The 22,749-nt window shown below is 36.9% G+C and overlaps 1 protein-coding gene across 1 annotated transcript in view; it reads right to left on the bottom strand.

The window, feature by feature from the left end:
- Positions 1–22,749, bottom strand: part of ANO3 (anoctamin 3) — a 423,419-nt gene that overhangs the window by 165,223 nt on the left and 235,447 nt on the right. The window contains 1 exon segment of the mRNA XM_065883040.1: positions 5,432–5,550. Coding sequence (XP_065739112.1) covers positions 5,432–5,550 — 119 coding nt within the window.

Here is a 22,749-nt window from a genome sequence, read left to right as displayed (position 1 = left end):
GGTCACAAGTGAATGAATATTGTCAATTTCATAAGACAAACCTTAAAATACACACACATATAAATGTGTATACACATATATGCGTATCATTTAATGATGGGATGGAGTAAGAGGAAGGTCAGCAAAGTTATAAATTGACGGTTATCCAGATACTAGGTCAAACAATAGATATATAGGTCATTGCTTTTTTGAGGTTCTCTCTGATAAATGTACACAAAGACTCTATCTAAGAAGATTATTTTGCCCTTCATTTATAGATAAGCTTTGCAAGCAAGTAGCCTAATTAAATGGATTTTAAATATCTTTTTTTTTTTTGGAATAGAAATATTTGTGCAAATTGGATTTGTGCTGCACCCTAACCTATGAAATGGATAAAAGTGGACATATTTACATAGACGCTAAAAGAGTGAATCCAAAAACATCTAGGTGATGCATTACATTTTCGAATTTGAATAGAAGTGCAGTAAGACTAACAGGACATTAGGCTAGGATTTCTTGGATTGAACAGCTGTGGCATGTTACCATCATCGCACATTATTCTCTTATTTTTCTGTCAAAAACAAAACATGCATGCGGGTTTAACTATTTCTTCTTAACTTTACTATTCTAAAGTTCAAGTCTAGTCAAAGCAAGATTTGGGAAATGGCTACTGTTGAGCAGAAATGAAGTGGCGGGTATCATTGGTGGTACGTGCTAAATTTTAGAGAAGCTGATAACACAAATTTTACTTAATCTTAGTTCATTTTCTAATTATGTGAAACATATCGTGCTTGTCTTCCCATTCACTGGTGCAATAAGTACCTTAAGGAACAACATCTGCTTTTTCTCAACTTTTCTTATAATTTGTCTCAGGCTCAGGTCTCTTGAAACAATGCTGTACAGATAGGAGAGACTCTCCTATGCCAATCAGAGAGACATAGGGAGGCAGATGAAGTAAACAGAGAGAGAGAAACTCCTGATTTGTGAAGATAACCTAAGTATTACCAGCATAAAATTGTAAACCCCCTTTAACAAAACCAAACCAAAGAGGAATGAATAAATCTCACACAAACATTTATATCTGTATCTACTTACTACAGTTCAGAATCATTATAACAGTAATGTTTAAATTGTGCCATATTTCTTCACTAACACATTGTTGGTGACTAATGAAGGGATTTGAAAAATTAATCCAGGTCAAACTAAATCAAACATCACAGAAAAAGATATTTTCAGGGACGTGATTATTGGCTATTGTCCATGCAGTGATAACCAAAAGCTAAGTCATTCCTTGGGTTAAATTGCATTTAATATCCAAATTTCTTTTACAAAGTCATTCCCACTTTAATCAATAAGAAGCAATTTTTAAAAAGTGAGCTTGGACTGAGTCAGAATTTCTATTGAAAAGTATCAAAAGGGGATGGTATTCGGTGCTGGATGACCATATTCAGATGCTTTGAAGAATCCGCAAGAGAATTTTAGGAATGGTGGGATTGCTGGAGCCAGGGATTTTTAAAACGAAACCCCAACCCAGTGACTCATTTGCTGATGAACTATAGTTTCAATGAGGTGTTCTCAACCTCCAAGTTGTTATAAAAACCTTCCATATAGTTCAGTATCTGTAAACCAATCAATGTGATACACCACATTAACAAACTGAAAAATAAAAATCATATGATCAGCTCCATAGATTCAGCAAAAGCTTTCAACAAAATTCAACATCCATTTACGATAAAAACTCCTACCAGGGACTTCCTGGTGGTACAGTGGTTAAGAAGCCGCCTGCCAATGTAGGGAACATGGGTTCGAGCCCTGGTCTAGGAAGATTCCACATGCCGCAGAGCAACTAAGCCCGTGCACCACAAGTACTGAGCCTGTGTTCTAGAGTCCAGGAGCCACAACTACTGAGCCCACACGTCACAACTACTGAAGCCCACGCGCCTAGAGCCTGTGCTCCGCAACAAGAGAAGCCACCGCAATGAGAGGCCTGCACGCCACAACGAAGAGTAGCCCCCACTTGCCGCAACTAGAGAATGCCCGCACACAGCAATGAAGACCCAATGCAGCCAAAAATAAATAAATAAATAAATCTACTAAAAGAATAAGAATAAAAAATAAAACCTCCCACCGAAATGGGTATAGAGGGAACATACTTCAATATATATGACAAACCTACAGCTAACATCATACTCAACAATGAAAAGCCGAAAGCATTGATTCTGAGATCAGGGACAAGACAAGGCTGCTCATTCTCACCACTTTTATTCAACGTAGTATTGGAAGTCCTAGCCGCAGCAATAAAAATAAATAAATGGAATCCAAATTGGAAAGGAAGAAGTAAAACTACCAATATTTGCAGGTGATATGATACTGTACATAGAAAATCCTAAAGATACCACCCAAAAAAACTACTAGAACTCATCAATGAATTCTGAAAAGTTGCAGGATACAAAATTAATATATGGAAATATGTTGCATTTCTATACACTAACAACAAACTACCAGAAAGAGAAATTTTTAAAAAATCACATTTACAACTGCATCAAAAAGAGTAAAACACCTAGGAATAAATCTACCTAACAGTGTAAAAGGCTTATACTTGTAAAACTGACACTGATGAAAGTAATTGAAGGCCACACAAACAGATGGAAAGTTATACAATGCTCATGGATTGAAAGAATTAATATTGTTAAAATGACCATAGGGCTTCCCTGGTGGCGCAGTGGTTGAGAGTCCGCCTGTTGATGCAGGGGACACGGGTTTGTACCCCTGTCTGGGAGGATCCCACGTGCCACAGAGTGGCTGGGCCCATGAGCCATGGCCTCTGAGCCTGCGCGTCCAGAGCCTGTGTTCCGCAAAGGGAGAGGCCACAACAGTGAGAGGCCCGCGTACCACACACACAAAAAAAAAGACCATACTAATCAAGGCATTCTATGGATTCAATGCAATCCCTATCAAAATACCAATGGCATTTTTCACAGAACTAGAATAAATAATTCTAAAATCTGTATGGAAACATAAAAGACCCCAAATAGCCAAAAACAATCTTGAGAAAGAAAAGCTGGAGTTATCATGCTATGTGATTTCAAACTATACTACAAAGCTAAAATAATCAAAACAGTATGGTACTGGCACAAAAACAGACACACAGATCAATGGAACAGAATAGACAGCCCAGTAATTAACCCACACTTGTATGGGCAATGATTCTGTGACAAAGGATACAAGAATATACAATGGGAAAAGACAGTCTCTCCAATAAATGATGTTGGGAAAACTGGACAACTACATGCAAAAAAATCAAACTGGACTGCTTTCTCACACCATGCACAAAAATAAATTAAAATGAATTAAAGACTTAAATGTAAGACCTGAAGCCATGAAACTTCTAGGACAAAATATAGGCAGTATGCTCTTTGACATCAGTCTCAACAATATTTTCTGAATGTCTCCTTAGGCAAGGGAAACAAAATAAAAAATAAACAAATGGGACTACATTATATTAAAAAGCTTTTGCACAGTAAAATAAACTATCAACAAAATAAAAAGGCCACCTACTAAATGAGAGAAGACATTTGCAAACAATATTTCCAATAAGTGGTTAATATCCAAAATACACAAAGAACTCATACCAAAAAAAACAAAAAAAATCCTATTAAAAAATGGGCAGAGGATTTGAATAGACATTTTTCCAAAGAAGACATACAGATGGCCAACAGGTACATGAAAAGATACTCAGCATCAGTAATTATCAGGGAAATGCAGATCAAAATGACAATGAGATATCACCTCACACATGTCAGAATGGCTGTTAGCAAAAAGACAACAAATAACAAGTGTTGGCAAGAATGTGGGGAGAAGGGGACACTTGTGCACTTTTATTGGAAATGTAAACTGGTGCAGCTACTATGGAAAAACAGTATGGAGACTCCTCAAAAAATTTAAAATCGAACTGCCGTATGATACAGCAATACCACTCCTGGGTATTTGCCTGAAGAAAACAAAAACGCTAATTAGAAAAGATATATGCACCCCTACCTATGTTCATTGCACCCTTGTTTACAATTGCAAAGATGTGGAAGCAACCTACGTGCCCATCAATAGATGAATGGATAATGAAGATGTGGTATATATATTATATGGAATACTACTTAACCATAAGAAGAATGAAATCTTGCCATTTGTGACAACATGGATGGACCTAGAGGGTATTATGCTTAGTGAAATAAGTCAGACAGAGAAAGAAAAATACTGTATGATTTCACTTATATGTGGAATCTAAAAAACAAAACAAATGAACAAATATAAAACAGAAACAGAGCTATAGATAGAACAAACAGGTGGTTGCCAGACAGGAAGGGGATGAGGGGAGGAAAGAAATAAGTGAGGGAGATTAAGAGGTACAAACTTCCAGTTGCAAAATAAATGAGTCATGGGTATGAAATATACAGTGTGGGGAATATAGTCAATAAGTATGTAATATCTTTATAAGGTGACATATCATAACTAGACTTATCATGGTGATCATTTTGAAACGTATAAAAATACCAAATCACTGTTGTGTAATAGAAACCAACATCATGTTGTAGGTCAGTCATACTTTAAAAACAAACAAACAAAGAATCTCATAGAAAAAGAGATCAGATTTATAGTTAATAGAGGTGGGGAGTGGGTGAGGGGGAATTGGATGAAGGCAGTTACAAGGTAAAAACTTCCAGTTATAAGATAATTAAGTACTAGGGATGTAAGGATAAAACATGATAACTGTGATGAACGCTGCTGTATGCCGTATATGAAAGCTGTTAAGAGAGTAAATTCTAAGGGTTCTTATTACAAGAAAAAAATATATATATATTTCTCTTTGTTTGATTTTGCATCTATATGAGACAATGGATGTTCACTGAACTTATTCTGGTAATCATTTCATGATGTATGTAAGTAAAAATATTATACTGTACACCTTAAACTTATAAAGTGCTGTGTCAATTATATCTCAATAAAACTGAAAGAAAAACAAAAAATTTTGTCAAGTAGACCACATGATTCTAATTCTAAAGATGATGAAAACAAGGCTAAATGACCTTAATTAACCTGCCAAGTTACCACAACTACAAGTACTGGAACTGTAATTCAAATCTTGGTCCACTTGTTACTAAAATCCATGTTCTCATTAAAACATGGTGCCTTTCAAAAAACAAGAAACATGAAGGAATAAGCCTCTAAAGAAAATATTACTGAATAATTTCATGTTTCAGAATGTATAATTCTGTTTGATAGTATAAATGAATATGATGTCTACACATAACTTTTCAATTTTAAGTCATTAAGATATATATTAACCTGTGTGGCCTCTTATTCTCTCCAGCACAATATCGATTAAAATTGAAAAGAACTGAATGGATTTAGAAGTTAGAGTCTTCAAATGACTTACTGATTGTTTAGTTTGCATTACCTTAGGCAATCTGGGCTTGGGTTCAGAATTATTTTGGGGGACAAAGTCTTTAATGAGGCGAGATCGGTCATAATTAGCATGTTCTGATTCATCCGTGTAATCCTTATCTTTTCCTAGGGCTAGAAAAGAGAAAGAGAAAATTACATCCATTTTTATCCTTCTTCCTTTTCTCTCTCTTTAAATATACTAAGCTCTGTTTTTTCATGTTTTCCCAAGGTAACCAGGTATAATTTTCATATGACCCATGCATCTAATAAATAAGCAAAAAATGGTAGTAACATGGAATCTTGCCTGTTATTGGATTAATGTCAACACTCCAGTAACTTGCAAAAAAATTAAATGCATCTCTGTTATTTAATGTACTTAAACTTTTTGAAAACAAAATTAGAGTCATGCAAACGCCATTGGACACATCATTTCTTTTGAACTTGAAGATGGAGATATTTGCAAGAATTCAATAGAATAGAATTCAAATTCAATAGAAATTTGTTTTTAAAGCAAATTTTAAGCATTTATTTGCTTAATTAAAAAAATTATTGATTTTGGTCATTTATTTTTTAAAAATTTGCAGTTTTATAAATGTGAATTTGAAGAGAGTAAGAAGTCTGAGAAATCATAGAAGAAAAGCTAACAAACTTTACAAGAAAGATTTAAAAAATATTAGGAGATTGAAATGAAACCACAACATCAAAAAAGGAGGAAGAATATTGAAATATGGCAATTACCACTGGAATAATCAGAAAGGGTAAACCAAAAACATAAATCACATGTAAGAACTTATATGAATAATGAGCAAGCTATAATCAATGTAAAAGAGTATAAAATAGGAAATATCCATGGTGGTTGGGATTTGTGTTCCAGGTGATACAAGTATCTCTTCAAATTCAAAAAGATTCTTAAATATTTAGTCTTTTCAAATAAATTAAAATGTTTTGGAATTATTTTATTCAATGTGTTGATACTTATCAACAACGAATTTTGATACAGACAACTATATATAGTGTTTTCAAGAGTTCAGTTGTGTGACTTAGCATTGTAACAAAATAAAATAATTTTGTTTACACTACATGCATTAGTTTCTTTTATTAGTAATACTTAAAATCTGCTATAACATATGGAATGTGATGCACAGCTAGCAGTATCAGGTTATTAGCAGTGGTATGAACTAAGAATGAACAGATCACAGTACATCTTAGGATGTAATTAATTACCAATTATGTTAAAATGCTCTAGGCATTTCAGTTATACCTACAGCTATTAATAATAGATATCACTGATTGATGGTTAACATTTGCTGAGCACATATTAAGAGCCCAAAACTTTACACATATAATTTCCTTTAATCCTTATAACAACTCTATGAAGTGTGTACGATTTTTACCTACCCTTAATAATAAATAAACTAAGGCATATGGAAATTAAGTAGCATGACAAAATCACTAAACCAGTAGGGGGGTGCATCAAAAACATCCAGATTGACTCTGAAGCTGATGTTTGTGAATATATCAATACTATAATGTTTCCCTAGATTTAGGTAAATTACATTTCATTTATTTAACAATTATTTATTAAACACCTATGACATGCCAGATATTCTTTTAGGACATATAGCAAGAAACAGAACCCTGCCTTCATGGAAGATTCAAGTAAGAGAAGAAAAAACAATAAGCAACAACAAAAAATACATAAAATATTAGGTATGCTTTGTGGTCAGTGCATTGGAGAAAAATACAGTAAGGAGGAAAGATGCAGGTGTACAAGGTGGAGAGAACAGATGTTATTTTAGTACAGAGGATTGTAGTAACATTTGAGCAAAGATCCGATGAGGTGAGGCAGTAAGTCACACAGGTAAAGTGGAGGAAGAATGGTCTAGATGGAGAAAGTAAAAAGTGTAAACAGCAATAGGTAAACGACATATGCTATTGAGGAGAGTGCACTGGCCTGTGGGTCACAAGACCATCATTTCTCATCCTAAATCTGCCATGTCCTAACCAAGTAATTTCCTTTCCCTGAGAATCTATTTCTTCATCTGTAAACCAGAGATTTTTGAAGAAGTTCTCAAAGAGTCCTCAAACTCTAAAAGTTATTTGATTACTAATTTAATGTTTATAAAAGATAAAATTCCATTTATGTTAATTAATGCATTTCATTTCCCATGGAACACAGTAAATAAAATTTATAGAAGTTTTTCACTCATTTAAATCTTATTCCACTCACAATTTAATTTTTATGCAGAGGTTTTAAAATGTCATTTAGTTTGACTTTCTTTCTTTTCTTTGTCTTTAATTCTTATGACACAGACATTCCTGGAATAAGAACATACCTACATCATCATCTTGCTGGAGGAAAGCTCAGTTTTAAAAGACGTGCCAAATGCCACAAATTTCACAAAAACTTTTAAAATCTTCTTCTGTTCCTTCTTGCCCCAAGGCCCCAACTAGAACTGCTCATTTTTCTCTTCCAAACTGCATCATTTTTCCCCCTTTTCTTTTCTTTTCCCTCTCTTCCTCCCTTGTCCTCTCTCTTCGTCTTTTCCTTCCTCGCATTTTTTCTTTTAATGGCTCCTTTTATTTTTCTGAATTTAGAAAAAATTCTCCTAGGGCCATGTTCTCTTAATTATTTGTTTTTTTAATTTACTACAGAGTCCAGTACAGCTTGATCATTAGTAGATGAGTTAATTAAAAGAAGAAGGAAAAAATGTACTTATTTTGGAAAATCTTGATCCTAAATGATATAATTTTAAATTCTCTTTTATTGTTAGGAATGTAGATATGTTTATCTTTCTTATTGTCATTTTCCTTGACATTACACAAAAGGATTCTTCTGTTATATAACAATAGCTTTCTTTTTTTTTTTTTACTACTATGAAGATTGCAAACTCCTGTCCTCATAATGTAAATGGTACCACTGTCTTTCACAATGTTCATACAATGTTCGTCAGCTTAGAAACTAGGAATCTCTATCCTTAGTGACTTAGTATGTATTATTCCTGAATATAGAAAGTTCTTAAAGTTGTTTGTGTTCTTTTTTAAAATACTTGATTTTTGGGGGGACCTTGAAGATGGCGGAAGAGTAAGACGCGGAGATCGCCTTCCTCCCCACGGATACACCAGAAATACATCCACACGTGGAACAACTCCTACAGAACTCCTACTGAAGGCTGGCAGAAGACCTCAGACCTCCCAAAAGGCAAGAAACTCCCCACGTAACTGGGTAGGGCAAAAGAAAAAACAGAGACAAAAGAATAAGGACGGCACCTGCACCAGTGGGAGGGAGCTGTGAAGGAGGAAAAGTTTCCACACACTAGGAAGCCCCTCCGCGGGCGGAGACTGCGGGAGGCGGAGGGGGGAGTTTCGGGACCGCGGAGTAGTGCACAGCGACGGGTGCGGAGGGCAAAGCGGGGAGATTCCTGCACAGACGATCGGTGCCGACCAGCACTCACCAACCCGAGAGGCTTGCTGCTCACCCACCGGGGCGGGCGGGGCTGCGAGCTGAGGCTCGGGTTTTGGTTTTGGACGGAGCTCAGGGAGAGGACTGGGGTTGGCGGCTTGAACATAGCCTGAAGGGGTTAGTGCACCACGACTAGCCGGGAGGGAGTTCGGGGAAAAGCCTGCACCGGCCGAAGAGGCAAGAGACTTTTTCTTCCCTCTTTGTTTCCTGGTGCGCGAGGAGAGGGGTTTAAGAGCGCTGCTTAAAGGAACTCCAGAGACGGGCGCGAGCCGCGGCTGAGGGCGCGAGCCCCCGAGACGGGCGCGAGCCGCGGCTGAAAGCGCAAACCCCAGAGACGGGCGCGAGCCGCGGCTAAAACCGCGGAGCCCAGAGACGGGCGGGAGACGCTAAGGCTGCTGCTGCCGCCACCAAGGGGCCTGTGTGCGAGCACAGGTCACTCTCCACACCCCTCTTCCGCGGAGCCTGTGCAGCCCGCCACTGCCAGGTTCCCGGGATCCAGGGACAACTTCCCCGGGACAGCGCACGGCGGGCCTCAGGCTGGTGCAACGTCACGCCGGCCTCTGCCGCAACGTCACGCTGCCTCTGCCGCCGCAGGCCGGCCGCGCACGCAGTGCCCCTCCTTCCCCCATCCCCCAACCCCCGGCCTGAGTGAGCCGGAGGCCCCGAATCAGCGGCTCCTTTAACCCCGTCCTGTCTGAGCGAAAAAACAGACGCCCTCCAGCGACCTACACGCAGAGGCAGGGCCAAATCCAAAGCTGAGCTCCTGTGAGCTGTGAGAACAAAGAAGAGAAAGGGAAATCTCTCCCAGCAGCCACAGAAGCAGCGGATTAAAGCTCCACAATCAACTTGATATACCCTGCATCTCTGGAATACCTGAATAGACAAGGAATGATCCCAAATTGAAGAGGTGGAATTTAGGAGCGAGATCTATGATTTTTTTCCCTTTTCCTCTTTTGGTGAATGTGTACGTGTATGCTTCTGTGTGACATCTAGTCTGTATACTCTAGCTTCCACCATTTGTCCTAGGGCTCTATCCGTCCATGACTTTTTTTTAAAAATTCCTTTTCTTAATAATTAAGTTTAATTGTAATAACTTTATTATACTTTACCTTCGTTCTTTCTTTCTTTCCTTCCTTCCCTCCCTCCTTTAGACAACGAATCACTCCAAATTGAGGAGGTGGTCTCAGGGAGCAGGATTTATGATTTTTCCCCCTTTACCTCTTTTTGTGAAGGTGTATGTGTATGCTTCTGTGTAAGATTTTCTCTGTATAGCTTTGCTTCCAACATTTGTCCTAAGGTTCTATCCATCCCTTTTTTTTTTCTAAATATTTTTTAATTCAATAACTATATTATACTTTATTTTATTTTTACTGTATCATCTTTCTTTCTGTCTTTTTTTTCCTTCTTTCCCTCCTTCCTTCCTTCCTCCCTCCCTCCCTCCCTCCTTTCTTTCCTTCTTTGCTTCTTTCTTCCTTCCTTCCTTTCCTCCTTTCCCTCTTTCTTTACTCATACTTCTACTAATTCTCCCTACTTTTTCTCCCTTTTATTCTGAGCTGTGTGGATGAAAGGCTCTTGGTGCTCCAGCCAGGAGTCAGGGCTCTGCCTCTGAGGTAGGAGAGCCAACTTCAGGACACTGGTCAACAAGAGACCTCCCAGCTCCACATAATATTAAACGGTGGAAATATCCCAGAGACCTCCATCTTAACACCAGCACCCAGCTTCACTCAACAACCAGCAAGCCACAGTGCTGGACAACCTATGCCAAACAACTAGCAAAACAGGAACACAACCCCACCCATTAGCAGAGAGGCTGCCTAAAATCATAATAAGGCCACAGACACCCCAAAACACACCACCAGATGTGAACCTGCCCACTAGAGAGACAAGATCCAGCCTCATCCAGCACAACACAGGCACTAGTCCCCTCCACCAGGAAGCCTACACAACCCACTGAAACAACCTTAGCCACTGGAGACAGACATCAAAAACAACGGGAACTACGAACCTGCAGCCTGCAAAAAGGAGACCCCAAACACAGTAAGCAAAATGAGAAGACAGAAAAACACACAGCAGATGAAGGAGCAAGATAAAAACCCACCAGACCTAACAAATGAAGAGGAAATAGGCAATCTACCTGAAAAAGAATTCAGAATAATGATAGTAAGGATGATCCAAAATCTTGGAAGTAGAATGGACAAAATGCAAGAAACAGTTAACAAGGACCTACAAGAACTAAAGATGAAACAAGCAACGATGAACAATGCAATAAATGAAATTAAAATCACTCTAGATAGGATCAATAGCAGAATAACTGAGGCAGAAGAACGGATAAGTGACCTGGAAGATAAAGTAGTGGAAATAACTACTGCAGAGCAGAATAAAGAAAAAAGAATGAAAAGAACTGAGGACAGTCTCAGAGACCTCTGGGACAACATGAAACGCACCAACATTCGAATTATAGGGGTTCCAGAAGAAGAAGAAAGAAAGAAAGGGACTGAGAAAATATTTGAAGAGATTATAGTTGAAAACTTCCCTAATATGGGAAAGGAAATAGTTAATCAAGTCCAGGAAGCACAGAGGGTCCCATACAGGATAAATACAAGGAGAAACACGCCAAGACACATATTAATCAAACTGTCAAAAATTAAATACAAAGAAAGCATATTAAAAGCAGCAAGGGAAAAACAACAAATAACACACAAGGGAATCCCCATAAGGTTAACAGCTGATCTCTCAGCAGAAACCCTACAAGCCAGAAGGGAGTGGCAGGACATACTGAAAGTGATGAAGGAGAATAGCCTGAAACCAAGACTACTCTACCCAGCAAGGATCTCATTCACATTTGATGGAGAAAATAAAACCTTTACAGACAAGCAAAAGCTGAGAGAGTTCAGCACCACCAAACCAGCTTTACAACAAATGCTAAAGGAACTTCTCTAGACACGAAACACAAGAGAAGGAAATGACCTATAGTAGCGAACCCAAAACAATATATAAAATGGAAATAGGAACATACATATCGATAATTACCTTAAATGTAAATGGACTAAATGCTCCCACCAAAAGACACAGATTGGCTGAATGGATACAAAAACAAGACCCTTATATATGCTGTCTACAAGAGACCCACTTCAGAACTAGAGACACATACAGACTGAAAGTAAGGGGATGGAAAAAGATATTCCATGCAAATGGAAACCAAAAGAAAGCTGGAGTAGCAATTCTCATATCAGACAAAATAGACTTTAAAATAAGGACTATTAAAAGGGACAAAGAAGGACACTACATAATGATCAAGGGATCGATCCAAGAAGAAGATATAACAATTGTAAATATTTATGCACCCAACATAGGAGCACCTCAATACATAAGGCAAATACTAACAACCATAAAAGGGGAGATCAACAGTAACACATTCATAGTAGGGGACTTTAACACCCCACTTTCACCCATGGACAGATCATCCAAAATGAAAATAAATAAGGAAACACAAGCTTTAAATGATACATTAAACAAGATGGACTTAATTGATATTTATAGGACACTCCATCCAAAAACAACAGAATACACATTTTTCTCAAGTGCTCATGGAACATTCTCCAGGATAGATCATATCTTGGGTCACAAATCAAGCCTTGGTAAATTTAAGAAAACTGAAATTGTATCAAGTATCTTTTCCGACCACAACGCCATGAGACTAGATATCAATTACAGGAAAAGATCTGTAAAAAATACAAACACATGGAGGCTAAACAATACACTACTTAATAATGAAGTGATCACTGAAGAAATCAAAGAGGAAATAAAAAAACACCTAGAAACAAATGACAATGGAGACACAACGACCCAAAACCTATGGGATGCAGCAAAAGCAGTCCTAAGGGGGAAGTTTATAGCAATACAAGCCCACCTTAAGAAGCAGGAAACATCTCGAATAAACAACCTAACCTTGCACCTCAAGCAATTAGAGAAAGAAGAACAAAAAAACCCCAAAGCTAGCAGAAGGAAAGAAATCATAAAAATCAGATCAGAAATAAATGAAAAAGAAATGAAGGAAACAATAGCAAAGATCAATAAAACTAAAAGCTGGTTCTTTGAGAAGATAAACAAAATAGATAAACCACTAGCCAGACTCATCAAGAAAAAAAGGGAGAAGACTCAAATCAATAGAATTAGAAATGAAAAAGGAGAAGTAACAACTGACACTGCAGAAATAAAAAAAATCATGAGAGATTACTACAAGCAACTCTATGCCAATAAAATGGACAATCTGGAAGAAATGGACAAATTCTTAGAAATGCACAACCTGCCAAGACTGAATCAGGAAGAAATAGAAAATATGAACAGACCAATCACAAGCACTGAAATTGAAACTGTGATTAAAAACCTTCCAACAAACAAAAGCCCAGGACCAGATGGCTTCACAGGTGAATTCTATCAAACGTTTAGAGAAGAGCTAACACCTATCCTTCTCAAACTCTTCCAAAATATAGCAGAGGGAGGAACACTCCCAAATTCCTTCTACGAAGCCACCATCACCTTGATACCAAAACCAGACAAGGATGTCACAAAGAAAGAAAACTACAGGCCAATATCACTGATGAACATAGATGCAAAAATCCTCAACAAAATACTAGCAAACAGAATCCAACAGCACATTAAAAGGATCATACACCATGATCAAGTGGGGTTTATTCCAGGAATGCAAGGATTCTTCAATATACGCAAATCTATCAATGTGATAAACCATATTAACAAATTGAAGGAGAAAAACCATATGATCATCTCAATAGATGCAGAGAAAGCTTTCGACAAAATTCAACACCCATTTATGATAAAAACCCTCCAGAAAGTAGGCATAGAGGGAACTTTCCTAAACATAATAAAAGCCATATATGACAAGCCCACAGCAAACATCATCCTCAATGGTGAAAAACTGAAAGCATTTCCACTAAGATCAGGAACAAGACAAGGTTGCCCACTCTCACCACTCTTATTCAACATAGTTTTGGAAGTTTTAGCCACAGCAATCAGAGAAGAAAAGGAAATAAAAGGAATCCAAATCGGAAAAGAAGAAGTAAAGCTGTCACTGTTTGCAGATGACATGATACTATACACAGAGAATCCTAAAGATGCTACCAGAAAACTACTAGAGCTAATCAATGAATTTGGTAAAGTAGCAGGATACAAAATTAATGCACAGAAATCTCTGGCATTCCTATATACTAATGATGAAAAATCTGAAAGTGAAATCAAGAAAACACTCCCATTTACCATTGCAACAAAAAGAATAAAATATCTAGGAATGAACCTACCTAAGGATACGAAAGACCTGTATGCAGAAAATTATAAGACACTGATGAAAGAAATTAAAGATGATACAAATAGATGGAGAGATATACCATGTTCTTGGATGGGAAGAATCAACATTGTGAAAATGACTCTACTACCCAAAGCAATCTACAGATTCAATGCAATCCCTATCAAACTACCACTGGCATTTTTCACAGAACTAGAACAAAAAATTTCGCAATTTGTATGGAAACACAAAAGACCCCGAATAGCCAAAGCAATCTTTAGAACGAAAAAAGGAGCTGGAGGAATAAGGCTCCCTGACTTCAGACTATATTACAAAGCAACAGTAATCAAGACAGTATGGTACTGGCACAAAAACAGAAAGATAGATCAGTGGAACAGGATAGAAAGCCCAGAGATAAACCCACGCACATATGGACACCTCATCTTTGATAAAGGAGGCAGGAATGTACAGTGGAGAAAGGACAGCCTCTTCAATAAATGGTGCTGGGAAAACTGGACAGGTACATGTAAAAGTATGAGATTAGATCACTCCCTAACACCATACACAAAAATAAGCTCAAAATGGATTAAAGACCTAAATGTAAGGCCAGAAACTATCAAACTCTTAGAAGAAAACATAGGAAGAACACTCTATGACATAAATCACAGCAAGATCCTATCTGACCCACCTCCTAGAGTAATGGAAATAAAAACAAAAATAAACAAATGGGACCTAATGAAACTTCAAAGCTTTTGCACAGCAAAGGAAACGATAACCAAGACCAAAAGACAACCCTCAGAATGGGAGAAAACATTTGCAAATGAAGCAACTGACAAAGGATTAATCTCCAAAATTTACAAGCAGCTCATGCAGCTCAATAACAAAAAAACAAACAACCCCATCCAAAAATGGGCAGAAGACCTAAATAGACATTTCTCCAAAGAAGATATACAGAATGCCAACAAACACATGAAAGAATGCTCAACATCATTAATCATTAGAGAAATGCAAATCAAAACTACAATGAGATATCATCTCACACCAGTCAGAATGGACATCATCAAAAAATCAAGAAACAATAAATGCTGGAGAGGGTGTGGAGAAAAGGGGACACTCTTGCACTGCTGGTGGGAATGTGAATTGGTTCAGCCACTGTGGAGAACAGTATGGAGGTTCCTTAAAAAACTACAAATAGAATTACCATATGACCCAGCAATCCCACTACTTGGCATATACCCTGAGAAAACCAAAATTCAAAGAGAGTCATGTACCAAAATGTTCATTGCAGCTCTATTTACAATAGCCAGGACATGGAAACAACCTAAGCGCCCATCATCGGATGAATGGATAAAGAAGATGTGGCACATATACACAATGGAATATTACTCAGCCTTAAAAAGAAATGAAATTGAGCTATTTGTAATGAGATGGATAGACCTAGAATCTGTCATACAGAGTGAAGTAAGTCAGAAAGAAAAAGACAAATACCGTATGCTAACACATATATATGGAATTTAAGGGAAAAAAATGTCATGAAGAACCTAGGGGTAAGATAGGAATAAAGACGCAGACCTACTGGAGAACGGACTTAAGGATATGGGGAGGGGGAAGGGTGAGTTTTGACAGGGCGAGAGAGAGTCATGGACATATACACACTAACAAACGTAGTAAGGTAGATAGCTGGGGGGAAGCAGCCGCAAGGCACAGGGATATTAGCTCGGTGCTTTGGAACAGCCTGGAAGGGTGGGATGGGGAGAGTGGGAGGGAGGGAGACGCAAGAGGGAAGACATATGGGAACATATGTATATGTATAACTGATTCACTTTGTTATAAAGCAGAAACTAACACACCATTGTAAAGCAATTATACCCCAATAAAGATGTTTAAAAAAAAAAAAAAAAAAAAAAAAAAAAAAAAATACTTGATTTTTTTCTCACACTAACTTTATACACAGTATTACTTACAGCTAATGATGTTTAACATGGATAGCTAATAATTACTTAATGTATCAGGTATCCTTCATTCATTAAATTAATATATTGAGTTCTGCCGTGCAGTGTACCAGGGACTATTCCAGGTTGCGGATACAGTAGGAACCACAATGAACAAAAATCTTTACCTTCATGAAGTCGACAGTGATGAAATTAAAGAAAGAACAAATATACCACTTACATATTAGAAGGTCATATTGTCAATAAAGAAATATAAAGGGCAGGGAGATAAAGAGTATGGGAAGGGCAGAAATTTGCAATTTTAAATAAAATTCTTTAAGAATGGCTTCCCTGAGGTAAAATTGGAGCAAAAATGCCAATTGGTAATATCATCAGGCAAAGGGTACAACAAATGCAAAGGCCCTGAGGTGGGAGCATGCTTTCCTTGTCTGTTCACAGACAAGGAGATCAGTGTGGGAGTGAGGAGTGAGCAAGGGTGAGGGTGGCAGAATAACCTGTAGCGTGGTAATGGAGGAAGTGGGAGCACATCAGGATTGGGGCCATTAGAAAGATTTTGGTTTTCATCCTGAGTTAAACAGAGTGCCACTGGATGAATCTGAGCAGAGGATGACATCATCTCTCTTAGATTTTAACAAAATTACTCTGATTGCTGAGATGAAGATAGGTTGAAGGGGCCAACGACAAAGCAAAGAGACTAGTCAGGAGCTATTGCAACAATCAGGGAGAGAGGATGTGGTTTGCATCAGGGTGGTAGCAAGACTGAGAAATGATCAGATTGAGAATATATTTTTAAGGGAAAACTAACAATTCTATTGGTCATGGTGTATGAAAGAGAGACTTCAACAATAATCCTAACGTTTTTGGCTTGAGCAATGGGAAGGGTACCATTTTTCACATAATATTTTACTAAATCCTTTAAAGGTATTGTTACCAGCCTCCATTAGCATGAGGAAATTTAGGCAGTTGCCTAGGATATCACATTTAGTGTATGGCAGAATTAGAGTCCAGGAAATCTGGCTCTAAACCTTACATTCCCAGCTACTATGTAACATTGCTTCTTGTACTATTGGACAGATGATGGTTTTGGAAACTTTGAGGCAACAAAATATTTACAAATGAAAAAAAAAGTGGGTTAGTAAAAATGGCAGTATACTTGTTGAATGAAAAATGGGTGAAATTTCTAGATTATAGATATAGCTTCCTGAAGTTGACAATGATGTATACATAAATATTAATATCCCAATAGATAATGATAAAGACTATCAACAGACAAGTAATAAAAAGTGAGACAAATTTAGTAAAAACATTTATTTTTATGTGGTTTAATATTCTCTGTGACCAATAATTTAAATAAAAATGGTACTCTTTTATGCTAGTACATAAATATTCTTTTGCATCTTTTGTTTTTAATTAAAATACCCATTGCTGGAAAGATGATAGGGAAACTGGTATCATCATTTATTTTCTATACCAATGTAAGTTAGTAAAACCTTTGGAACAAAATGTGTCAATATGTTTTAACAGAATGACTGGAGAGTAATCCTAAAATTATAATCTAAAAGAAAGAAAACCTATGTTCACAAGCATGTTCACCAAGCCTATGGATACTACAGAGACTACTACAGAGACCACTGCCATCTTAATAAACAGCAACTCAATTCTTCCAGTTACATAGGCCAAAATCCTGACTCCTCATTTTCTCTTATCCCCATGTCTGATCCTTAAGTAAATTCTGTTGACTTAGCACAAAGCATCATTCTTCTGCTTTGCTTTACTCTTTAGCATATATCACTACCTAACATGCTGCATGTTTTCACTTACTTATCTTCATTTATTATCTGTTTCATTCAGCAAGGTATTTGGGTGCTGGGTTTTCACTTTGTTCACTTTTGTTGTCTTTTTGTTTACTGCTTCATCCCTAACATCTAGAACAACTAAGGGCACTTAGTTGCCATTCAATATATATTTGTTGAATAACTAAATGGATTTAAATGCTCAGTAAATCTTACCTGAACTATCTTCAAATTATATCTAGAAATGGATCATTTGTCAATACTTGATAACAGTTTCTTAATCCAAGCCATCACTATCTCGAGTAGAAGTCTATAAGAGTCTTCCTAACTGATCTGTTCCTATCTTTTGCCCCTATTACATGGCAGCCAGAGTAGCCCTTTTAAAACCTAAGTTAAATCACGTTAACCTTTACTCAAAACCTTCCAATAATTTTGAGGCTCTAAGTAAAAGTCATAGTCCATAATATGACACACCGTGTATGCATCATCTCTCTCCTTACTACCACATCTCATCCCTGTCCTACAACCCTACCCTCACTTCCTCCGATCCAGCTGCACTGGGTTCCTTGATGTTAAGTATACTCTCACCACAGGGCCTTTGCACTTGCTCCTCTCTCTGTCAAGAATGCTCAATCCCTTTTCCAGTCAGAGTTCTGCTCATGTCACATCAGAGAATCTCTCCTTGACCACTGTTTCTAAGATAGAAACTTCTATAGTTCTCTGTCTTCTCATAAGTCTTTATTACTTTTATCAGCACCTGATATAAAATAATACACACATATGCAAAACATATGTGCTACATATGTACATATATATCAGCAACTGACATTGTTATAACATAGCTATATAACATATGTATATGTTTATGCTATATATACACATGTATATATACACATGCATATGTATGTATGTATATATATATACAAATGAACATATACATGTTCTACATGCATATATTTGTGCTTGTACCTATATGAGAGACAAAGAAAAAAATAGAGAGAGAGCGCTGATAGACGGTTATCTGTCTCTTCTCACTGTAAGTGCCATTGGTGAGGTGACTGTTTTGTTCACTGCTACATACCCATTATTTAGCTCATTGTTTAGCATTTTGTAAGCACTTAGTGTCTGTTGAATAAATTGATGAATAGATGGTACACTCATATGTGGGACTATTTTCCATCTGTTAAATTGCTAATTTTATAGACTGACAACATATAGAAATGCTTAATGTATACTATTAAGTAAAAAAGCTACTTTTCTTCTATTTTGATATATTTTATTTCAAATATGCTTCCCCTTCTGAATGCAACTTTGTAAAACTATGTAAACTTAAGGACAAAGAGTGAAAACTACAGTATGAAAAGAACGTGAAACATTCTCTTATTTTGGCAGAGGAATAGTAGTTTTCCCCTCCTAGACCTTTTTCTGTTATTCTTGCCAGAATTTTATGTGTATTATAAATAGTAGAACTTAAAAAAAATTGCAGTTGGTATTAAGATCTGAGAGTGACAGTGAAGAGGACCACACTGCATTTTGATTAATAGAGCTAATCCTTCTTCCATTAGAAGGATTATCTGAAATATAAACAAAACCTACCAGTGTGTTTTGGTTCTGATCAAGGACACAGACCTTATTTGTATGAAATTTGCCCTATGTGGTAACAATAAATTAAATTTCAAACAAACTGAATAATTTCAACAATAACACTAAATTACAATACCAAATATGTATCATATTTCATTATCCTAAGATGTTTTTCCCCTACATTTTAGCATTTCTGAAATCAGGATGGGGTCAACATTCCATGTATTTATTTAACATAGGAGCAACCCATTTTTCCTAAAAATGCTTATTAATTTGATGATGCTTTTCATAACTGATAGTGTCTTTAAAATCCAGGAAGTTTGATAATTAAGAAAAACAGACTTTCAAAAAACAAAAACATCTAACAACTTTCTGGTACAGCAGAAAACAGATAATTTTGATTATGACAAATAGAACTATTGTTGCTCTCCAGTAGGAAGACATACACCCTTTAAAAAAAAATTGTATTTCATCAAAATTAAAAATGTGTACTTTAAAGAATATCATCAAGAAAGAGAGATAACCTACAGAATATGAGACAAAGTTTGCAAATCATATATCTGATAAGGGACTTGTATATGTAGATATAACTCTTACGACACAATAACAAACAACCCAGTTTAAAAATGGGCAAAAGATTTGGATAGACGTTTCTCTGAAAAACATATACAAGTGGCAAAAAAACAAAACAAATAAACAAAAATAACCAAACACACGAAAAGATGCTCAACATTACTAGCTCTCAGGGAAATGCAAATCAAACCCACAATGAGACCACTTCAAACTCACTAGGATGGGTATAATCAAAAAGAAAGACCATAACAAGTGTTGGTGAGAACGCTGAGAAACTGAACCTTCATACACTGTTGGTGGGAATGAAAAATGGTGCAGCTGCTGTGGAAAACAGTCTGGCAGTTCTTCAAAACTTTTAACATAGAGTTACCATATGATATAGGTATAACACTCAAGAGAAATGAAAACATAATTTCACAAAAAAATTGTACACAAATGCTTGTAGAAGCATTATTCATAATAGCCAAAAAGTGGAAACTAAAATCAAAATGTCCATCATCTGATGAACAAATAAATAAAATACAGTTTATCCATACCATGGAATATTATTCAGCAATAGAAAGGACTGAAGTACTGATTAATGCAAAAACATGGATGAACCCTGGAAACATTATGCCAGGTGAAAAAACCCAGTCACAGAGGTTCAAATATTGTATGATTCCATTTTTTTATGAACTTTTCAGAATAATCTATAGAGACAGAAAGTAAATTGCTATTACCTACAGCTTGGGGCATTGGGCTTGCAATAACAGTTGACTGCTAATAGGTGGGGGATTTCTTTTTGAGGTGACAGGAATGATGTAAATTGACTGTAGTGATGGGTGCATACCTTTGAGAATATGCTAAAAACCACTGAATTTTCACCCACTACTTTGAGTGTGTGAATTGTATGGTTAAGGTGAATTGTATCTCAATAAAGCCATTATATTAAACAAACAAACAAAAAAACAACCAAGAAACCAAGATTCTCAAAGCTTAAGAAAATCATTTAGTATCTTGAAACAAGGAGCCTAATGTAATGGAAAGAGAAATAATATTGGTTCCATGAAACCCAAGTTAAAATTCTGGTTATGCCAATTATTAGCTGAGTGACAGTGGGTCAGTTTCTTAATATGAAAATTTGGGATAATAAATCTTCTCGTTCCAAGGATTAAATGGAATAATCTATGTGATTTGTACACATAAGGTACTGAAGAAATATATATTCCCTTCCTTTGGTCTTTCTTTAAATTCATAATTCTAATGTTTAGAATCCACAAAACAAATTATGTAATTTGGAGCAACCAAAAGAGCCTTATCTTCCCTTTTAAGCCTAAGTGGGTAGGAAACAAGGTACTTACCTTGAGTATGCCAATGAACAATTTAAAATTTAATCTAAATATCTCTTTTACAATCACCAATAACATTATTTATAATAAAAACTTTTGTTGAGTCAAGTGGGAATCCATAGTCTTCTAAATTTTGTTTGCAAACAAGCACCAGCTCAAAACTGGAGGTGATCAATACAGCAGGCTACTAAGATTGCAACATAAACTTTAGAGTCATCTCTGGGAGTATAATTTTAATAGCCAAATTATTCCAGCTCAACCATTCTTCTTTATTATAATGCTATTTCATTTCATTATGCTGTTACATTGTATTATAACTGCTTAAGGCTCTGGAAGTAGATGATGTAACTCTTGAACAATTTTAAATATGTGTGGGTGATCTTATTAGTTGGTCTCCACTTATTTGCCACTGTGTAACCTTCCCATTCATTACTAATGATAACGTGTTTTAGGACTGCCAAAGTAGTTGAGGCTGAAGATTAAAATAAAATTAAGTCCAAGATGGCAGCATAAGAAGAACCAGGACTCACCTCTTCCTGGGTACACACCAAATCTACAGTTACGTATGTGTCATTTTCTTCTGAGAAAGACCTGAAAACTAGATGAACTGCTCCTCCAAGACCCAAGATAAAAGACATCAAGACAGGTAGGAGAGAACATATTTGACATTCTTGCCAAAATTTCACTCCCAGTGCAGTGACAAACAACAGGGAGGGATCTCCCCAGCTCAGCAGTTTTCTCAGAGGAACAAGGGATTTGTGCCCTGCATGAGGCACCCCAGCCCTTTGTATCTGCACCAGAAAGACAAGCCCCCAAAATACCTAGCTAGGAAACAAACAGGAATACATTCAAGGGGCCCAAAGGGCCACAGGGAACTGAGATTCACCTTTTAAAGGGCTTGCATGTGGTCTCATTCACCCCAGGATCCCTGACAACAGCAGCAGTTTAAAAAGTGCCTAGACTGTATGTGAAGGAGATCCACTTGCTAATCTTAAAGCATCTGCTGGAAGGGCAGGAGATAGTTGAAATCTCTCCCCAGAGGTGTTGGTGGACACCATTTTTGTACTCTCTACCTGCCCTGCTAGCACAGGCAGGCAAGTCAAAGCCTCCTGCTGCCTTGCTAAGACAGGTGGGGCAAGCAGTCACTACACTGTCTCACTGTCTTGCTGGAACCAAAAAGCTCAGGCAGTTGTGACACTTGCTTGCTGTCTGGGACCAGGGAACAAGAGCAGTCACAGCATACTTCCCTTGTGGTTTGATGATTGTCTTTAGTGTTATGTTTAGATTCCTTTCTCCTTTTCTTTTCTGTATCTACTGTAAGTTTTTGCTTTGTGGTTAC

Source organism: Phocoena phocoena, chromosome 8 (assembly GCF_963924675.1).
Source record: "Phocoena phocoena chromosome 8, mPhoPho1.1, whole genome shotgun sequence".
NCBI lineage: Eukaryota > Metazoa > Chordata > Mammalia > Artiodactyla > Phocoenidae > Phocoena > Phocoena phocoena.
The sequence above is the reverse complement of the archived record's forward strand: the minus strand, read 5'-3'. Positions and strand labels throughout refer to the sequence as shown.